Source organism: Misgurnus anguillicaudatus, chromosome 19 (assembly GCF_027580225.2).
Source record: "Misgurnus anguillicaudatus chromosome 19, ASM2758022v2, whole genome shotgun sequence".
Taxonomy (NCBI): Eukaryota; Metazoa; Chordata; class Actinopteri; order Cypriniformes; family Cobitidae; genus Misgurnus; species Misgurnus anguillicaudatus.
Genome location: NC_073355.2, coordinates 16,867,434 through 16,875,661, shown reverse-complemented (window position 1 = coordinate 16,875,661; position 8,228 = coordinate 16,867,434). Strand labels below are relative to the sequence as shown.

General features: G+C 36.7%; 1 protein-coding gene across 5 annotated transcripts; it reads left to right on the top strand.

Annotated features, from left to right (window-relative positions):
• Positions 1-1,892: 1,892 nt before the first annotated feature.
• LOC129431988 (uncharacterized) lies at positions 1,893-8,228 on the top strand. 5 transcript variants are annotated; one of them, XM_073857027.1, is made up of 4 exons: positions 1,893-2,154; positions 2,470-2,563; positions 2,647-2,753; positions 6,968-8,227. In XM_073857027.1, the coding sequence occupies exons 1-4, from the start codon at positions 1,908-1,910 to the stop codon at positions 8,029-8,031; spliced, it is 1,512 nt and encodes a 503-aa protein (XP_073713128.1). In that variant the 5' UTR covers positions 1,893-1,907; the 3' UTR covers positions 8,032-8,227. The 5 variants fall into 5 exon arrangements, with proteins under 5 accessions (XP_073713128.1, XP_073713130.1, XP_073713129.1 ...); XM_073857029.1 differs by lacking the exon at positions 6,968-8,227 and adding an exon at positions 3,091-3,434; XM_073857028.1 differs by lacking the exon at positions 6,968-8,227 and adding an exon at positions 2,857-3,031.

Genomic DNA, 8,228 nt, shown 5'->3' with positions numbered 1-8,228 from the left:
CTGTCTGTGAAAACCTAGTTAAAGTCATTGTTTTGTGATTCACTGTTTTCTACATAAAATCTTCTTACATAATGTAAAGAACATTCTGTAAAAATATAACCAAGTTATAATAGGACATTTAAGTAGTTTTTACAAACAAATCTTACAAAAAACAATACTGCTGTGCATCTTGAGACAAAACAATGGCACCACTGTTATATGTTAAGATATGTCTGTACAAGGTGTTTACTAATTAAGCCAGCTCAAACATGCATTTTAGTCTGGGACTATAAGCACTGTCCGGGAAACTGTCCAATATGGTATCTGTTGAAAGCTTAAAAACTCAGCTTTTTTACCCATCAGATCAACTTAATAATATAAAAATAAAAAAATGCTAAATAAAATGCAAGAACTGCTATTTTTCACTGTATATTTTTTATAGTTTTATATGGAATGGGTCAAGTTTGGTTGGACATGTCCCCCCGTGAAAACACAAAATATTTTTTTGCTGTTTTAATAGTTCTTACCTTTGCTTGTATCATTTTATACTTGATTAAAACTTCAATATTGTAAGTCCTCTTAAGTATTTAAAAAACTTTATTTCTTTCCTTAATTACTTTTTCACATTCTTCATTCCACCATGGGACTATCTTCCTTTTCCTCATTCCTTTTCTGAATTGATTGATTTGCATCTTCAATTATTGTCATCTTAATATTCTGATTTAATCTCTATTTCATTATCAACATTAATTAATTCAAACATTTCATCACTTATTTCTCTAAATTTAACCCAGTCTGCCTTATTATAAACCCAACTTTCTTTCCAAATATTAATTTATATCATATCTTATTTCTAAATCAATTGGGTAGTAATCACTTCCCATTGTACTTTCCTTCTTCACTTCCCACCAACATCTCCCTGCTAAAGTGAGTTAAATAATGCATTAAGAAGTCCGAAAAGGTCAGCACTGGGAAAAGATCAAATATGTTACATAATGTTAAATCGCCTCAGTGAATCGTCAAAAAGTCAGTTGTTAGAGTTTTTTAATAAAGTGTGGGATAATAGACAAATTCCCAGAGAATGGAAAGAAGCTGTGGTAATTCCAATAAGGAAAGTAGGGAAGGAAGGCAGAAGTCATTACGAAAGTGGGGTTGGTGATTAAGTTGAGTAAAAGTTTAAATTAAAGGAAAAATTATTTGTTGGGTGCCGGCTTGTGTAATAGGAAATGAGTTGGCAGATGAGTATGCAAAAGAAGCAACAAAGAAATTAGATATAGATATACAGATAAAACATAGCAAGAGTGAGATGAAATATATAATCAAACAACATGGCAGTAGATGGCAAAAACAATGGGAAGATGATAGATCAGGGGCCTGTACCATGAAAATGGTACTCAGGGTTACAGGATAAGTTTGCCAATGTGCAGGCCTTGTTGGTAAAAGCTATTTTCATAGCTATCCAAAACCCAGGATTTGCACAAACTAATCCTAAACTTACCTGGTTTACCAACTAAACCGGCTTTATAGTAGGCCCCAGGACAATGTTATTATAGAATTCAAAGAAATGTTGGTAAATATAGAACAACAGGAAATAACAGATGTACAGAAATCATAATATCAAGATAGATTTAGCCGCACTGCACTTAATGGAACTCTGAATAGAATGGGCAGACATCAAAGGGGAAAATGTGAACATTGTAGTCAGTTGGAAATTGCATTTTGTAATAAAGTGTCCTAAATATGTTAATGAGAGAAAGAGTTTGGTATCTAGCCTTATTGAAGAGAAAGAAAAAAGGGAGGTGATAAAGGTCTTATTGGTGCAGTATTTAAAGGATACAGGATTATTTAAAAGAATATAAGATAGACAGTTCCTGATCACAGTTCCTGATTCACACTCCCAATCAGTAGGTGGCGGTAATGCACCCAACATGTGTTTGCCAACCGCCAATAAAACACCAAAAGAAGAAGAAAAGAAGATCAAAATGACTGGTTGTTGCGTTCACGGTTGCTCTAATCGATATTCCACCAAGGGGCTTAAGTTTCATAGGATTCCGAAAGGATCACATCCGTTTCAGAAGAACCGGCGGCGCCTGTGGCTGCAGGCACTTAAACGTTTTGATTTGGACGAGGACAGAACAAAAAATGCTCGCGTCTGCAGCGCCCACTTTATATCAGGTACGTCTAGATAACAGTTACTCTTGAGTTTAATAGAAAACATGGTTTACATTATTGATTGTCTGTACGGTGTAGTTTATCAATGCAGCTGAAGTCTGATGACCACATGCTGCTAGTTTCATGAGCAGGCGTTGGATTTGGCAAGTAAACAAACCCGTGCGCGTGTTATTTGCAGACGAGGCATCATCATTGTAATCCTCGTTTACATGAGTGATTATCTGTACGATGTAAATAATAATCAAATGCAGCTAAAGTTTAATAAACTGACGTTAGATTTGGCTAGTAAACAAACGTGTGAGTGTGTTTTATTTGCAGGTGAAGTATCAATGGACTCTAGAAGTCCTGATTTTGTGCCTTCTGTATTTTTGCACACAAAACGGAGCAAGAACCTCCAAGCGAAGTTGGATAGGTAAGAATATTTAGCGTTTCCCCCTCTGTTCTATTTAGTTTGTTTTTCTCTCTTGCATAACTTTTCTGCTGTTTTTACTCTAGGTACAATAGGAAAAAGAGGAGAGATATATCACGACATATCATGGCATCAAATCTATGTGTTCCTTCTAAAACCCTGAAACCAGAATGCAGCATGGTTCGTTGTCCAGGTATGAATATTTCATCTTAACTGATTGATTGTCAGGTTTCCCACCATCATGCATTTACAGAAGTTATTCAATTATAACTGTTTTCCATGCCTTGATGTCCGAGTGACCTCCGGAAAACCGGACCTCCGTGCCCACTCAAGAGAAAGAAGTCTTGTGCTTTTGGCAAAGCCTCCTGCAAAAATATCACTCACAAACATGTGAAGTTGACTTTGATGGTAGTATGTGTGTGAATGCTTCAATGCAAATGTCCAGACAAAACTGCTCATCTTTTGTACATCATTAAAGGCTATTGCTGTATTTGTAGGGACACTTTATCGTTACCACCTTTTTGCTACAGCAGGTACATCTTACTATCCCATCTGGTGATGCTCCAAGGTTGCAACACTAAGCCACATGAGCTGACGCTGAAATCTGGATGACTTTGGGACATATATGTAGTGTAGGCTTGTCTTGCCATTTCCTTCACGTTCTTAGCCCAGAGCACAGATCGGACATTTAACTCCATTCCTTTATACTGCATTATATTATTTGGGTATCTTTTGCTGATCTTGTCCATTGTGGTCGATTGGTGAAATTTAGTGCTTGTGATTCGACCAGCCCTATCCACCTTATTTTCGAACTCGTAAGTGATGTGAAGTGGTAATTATGGACGGATGTTTTCAATAAATGTACAGGATTACAGTTTAATATCTCATAAAAGTAGAATTGGAAAGTTGATAGCTTTTTTGTTGATTTGCTACTGGTTGAAGGACCCACTTTGAGCCTTGTGCCAATCAGATGTGCGCATTTTATTCGTTTTGCATACCAAAAAAGCATACAAAATCAAAATACGAATCATCACAATTATTCCTTTTATTGCAAAGCATACATTTAATATAAAACTTTACCTGAGTCTCCACAATAGCCAATTGCTCATATCAAATACTACTCTCACTCAATGGCATTTCTGCAAACAGTTTAAGTTGCACACTGTATATTTCAACACACACAATCATCTCATGAGGGTGGTTTCCTGGACAAAGATTAGCTTAAGCCAGAACTAAGCCTTAGTTTATTTAGGAAATATAACTGGTTTTCACAAACATGCCTTACTAAAAACATTACTTGTGTGCATTTTTGAGGCAAAACAAAGGGCATTGATGTATTTTAAGATATGTCAGTGCAAGTGGTTTTCAGTTTGGACAGCCCTTACGTTTATTTTAGTCTAGGACTAGTCTAATCCCTGTCCGGGAAACTGCCCCTTAGTTTTAGAGGTACTTCGGCTTATTAAAAGCCATCATAGGAAAAGAGACCTACCTACTCATGAATGGCACCAAAATGGCCAAATGCTCTTTTAAACCAATGGTGTTTCTACAATTAATTCATAAATACATTACGTCTTAAAAACGTAAACAAATAATCTTATTGAGACAACTTTTCAAAGGCCTATTAAAATGCATGGAGACCTACAGTTTATTCCCCTGCGCTGCACTGACACCTGGTGGTAACATGTGGTATCTGCTCAGTGCATTGTTCAGGGTGCTCCATCTCTTTATTTTTATAAATAACGTCATAAATAAAAAAATCTAATTTTGCTCAGTGCCACATTAACAAGAGCTATTTATCACATATGTTCAAAAGAAGAAATAAAGATTTACAGAAAATTGAGTACATTATAGATTTTGTTGTATAATTCATAAAATGTGACAGATTTGGTTTACAAAGGGTACATTTTGTTTTGTGTGTATATGGTATTTTACTAAGACAATAAATAACACCCTAATATATTCTTCATTACTTTCCAAATTATGAAATACACCACTTTTTACCATACGACCCAATTTATAAGTCTTTTATCAAAATAAGAGACACATTTAATGATAAGGAAGTGTATACAGATCTGAAAATACCTTCCGCCTGAAAATATGTAATTTATATATCCCTATAATTTACAATAATAATTTAAAATAATAATTTATATATCCCTCATTAACCACAAATTTTTCAATATTAACTTTTGGCAAATGACTGCGAGCTCCATCACGTTATTCTATTCACCTTAATTTTCACCACAACAAAGGCGGCGCTATTGCATTCACAAGTTTGTCATCTAACTTCCGGCTGAGAGGAACTTCTACCTCTGGCTAAGCGAGTACTAACCATATTCCAGAAAGCAAATATGTCGAGTATTACATGCTCAGTTAGGGGCTGTCATAACAACTGGATTAAGAGAAGAAACCTTTTGCACCAACAATGTTACGAACACAACGTGGAGAGGTCTGAGTGTTGTGGTGCGCCTTACAATTTACACCCACCACCTAAAGACGAGGAACACCTGAGGCAGTGGCTGAAGGCGCTAAACTTGAAGCGCCCGCCCAAGCGCCCTTATGTTTGTTCGTACCATTTTACGGACGGGAAGCCGACAGACGAACACCCTTATCCCGAAAAATGGCTCGGTTACGATGTTCCTGAAAAGAAACCACGCAGGTTGCTGGAAAGGTTGTCAAATTCAGGTAATATCGTTGTTGGTAGTGATGAGGGTTCCGAGTTTGTATAGAGCGAAAATGGGCGTTCCAGATAAAGGCTCGATTCAAAGCGCGTGGTGTTAACGTAGAAATCACGTGACCAATGACAAACGAAAGTTGTGTTCAAGTTCATGTGGTTTTGCGCAAATCGATCGGCGAGATTTTCTGCTTGCAGTGGAGAGAGGGAGTGAGCGGCTGAAAACGTATGGAAGGCCATCAGGGTCAAAACGTGTAAAACTTACACTAACATGTAGCACATTATTACGTAAGTCACATGTTAACATGCAATTTGAAATGAAATGTTAACACGTAATTGTTTGCTGGCACATTGGAAACCATATTGGACCATGGAGCTTTACCACCACCTACCTACTGGTGTGCTCCAACACACAGAAACAACAAACTAGGCTTGAAAATCTCAGGGTTTATTCTCAAATATATTTTGAATGTCTTTTGAAAGCAGTGTTTTATCATTTTCATGCTGTCTTTTTCTTATAATTATAGCCTCTTGCTTTTCTATGTTTGTTTTGAAATGTATTATCTAAAAATTAGTTCTAATTACATAGCTTCATTCCCATTTTCATTGTTGTTTTAATGTTTTGTGCAAGTTTATACTCATGTTTAACATTAGGCTGCAGTTCCTGTTGCAGAGTCATGCATGCACTGAAACAAATTATTCATTCAATTTATTAATTTTTTTTAAGGTGTTTGCAATAAATTTATTTAAGCTACGTTTAAACAAAAGTTTTGTATTTTATTTTACGTTACTAATCTTTTTTGTTCAAATGTAGCTTTAATAAATTGATTGCAACCACTTACCTTAAAAAATTGAGTGAATTGAAAAAAATAATTTTTTTGAGTGTGGCCTCTTTGAAAACCCGCAACTGCAATGATTAACTAGGTTGAAATAGTAGGCTGGGCTACTAATTGATTTTGTCAATCTGCTATGCATTTAAGTGAAACATATTTCCTGTACTCAACCCAACTTTATTTATAAAGCACTTCTAACACCACAAGTGGAAGCAAAGTGCTGTACAGAAAATGAAAAAATTGATAAAAAATTTGAAATTAAAATAAAATAAGCCTACACTTATTTATGCTTTATTTATTTGATTTTTTTCTCCAAACAGAGACATAATTAGCATGTTCTGTTGATTTGAAGCTATTTGTGCATGAAATTAAACCCCTAGAGAAAATTATGATATTTTAGGAGATTTATTTATAAATGAGTGAACAACACGAAGCAAGACAGAAGCGGTTGAAAGTGAACAAAAGAGGCGAATTTAAATACCAGGTATAAACAGAATGTGTCTCTCTTGTCCACGTGTGTTTTTGTCGATCGAATGACATCTTAATATCAAGTGTAGACGGCCCTTAAACGCAAGCTCAAATTCTGAAATTTCACGCAACAGTGTCCAAAATAACCAATAAGGTAGGAGAAACCTCATTACATTGCTGAGAAGTTAACGTTCGCAACACCACGTCTCGATGGGAACATTGCATAAGATTACATGCAGCCAAACGGCCACATGCAGAAAATATGTATTAGTGACTGAGGGCGGAGCATTGGCCCAATCGGGGCCAGACAATACTGTTTACTAGCCCTTTTATATCTTGTGCTGGCCCCAGGCCATCGGGCAGTCCTTTATGTTGAGCCCTGTGCAAGCTTATTTTAAGTACTAATGCAAAAATATGTTTATTTTTTTACAGATGCATCGACGAGCGTCAGTGATGCAGTGGACAAATGTGCAGATAATACTATCCAAATGCGCCTGCACTGGGATGCAGCAACACAGTGGGAGGATCCATCTCTTATTGACCACAACTACACTTTAAAACCGCAACTCGACTTGACACCACCTACATCTGAAATTGAAACACAATGTGTTGTGCCAGCGCCATTGTACATAACTCTGCTGCGAAATAACCACCTTTGTCAGCTCTACACAGGATTGACATTGGATGTATTTTATTCAGTTGCCGATCACCTTACAAATACATACAACAACAGCTTCCAGCTACACCCTTGGGATCAGCTCCTGATGACTTTAATGAAGCTCCGTCTTAATTTATTGCAGGGTGATCTTGCTGAAAGGTTTGGTATTTCTCAGCCTATTGTAAGCAAGGTGATTTCATGTTGGATTGACATCATGGAGGAAAACATGAGGTATTACATGCCATGGCTTCCCAGGGAGACAATCCAGGCAACGATGCCTCAGTGTTTCAAAGAACAATTTCCAAATACAACATGTGTGATCGACTGTTCAGAGACACCTCTTCAAAAGCCCTTCAACCTTGACTCGAGAGATGAGTCCTACAGCCAATACTATGGCCAGAGCACCATCAAATACCTGGTCTGCATTGCACCATGCGGACTGATCATGTTCATTTCACCAGCGTATGAAGGAAGGTGCAGTGATACGTTTATAACGGCTAATTCGGGGTTACTGGAATATCTTGGCCCAGGCGATGAAGTAATGGCAGACCGAGGCTTCACCATTACAGATCTTCTCTATGAAAAGAAGGTCAAACTTGTCGTTCCAGCATTCACCAAGAAAGACATGCAACTATCTGAAGAAGACACCATTAACACTAGGCACATTACTGATGCACTTGTCCACGTTAAGCGGGTCATATGCCAACTGAAAAACTTCAAAGTCCTTTCTCAAACAGTTTCAATTAACCTCATCCCTAAAATTGATCAAATTTTGAGGATTTGTGCAGCCCTTTGTAACCTTCAAAGCGACATCATTTCTGATGTAGAGGATGAGTAAGTGTTGCTTTGTAGGTGTGTTCCACCATCTGTTGATCTATTTTGCTGTGGTTTTGCTTTAACTAAAGTGTAAATAGTACATGTAGTTATGTTGTGAACAGATGTTACTTGTAAATATAGTTATTTATCCTTTAAAATGTGACAAATGTTACATGTTGTAAATACAGTTATTTAAAAAAAATTAGTTCCCTTTTTTAC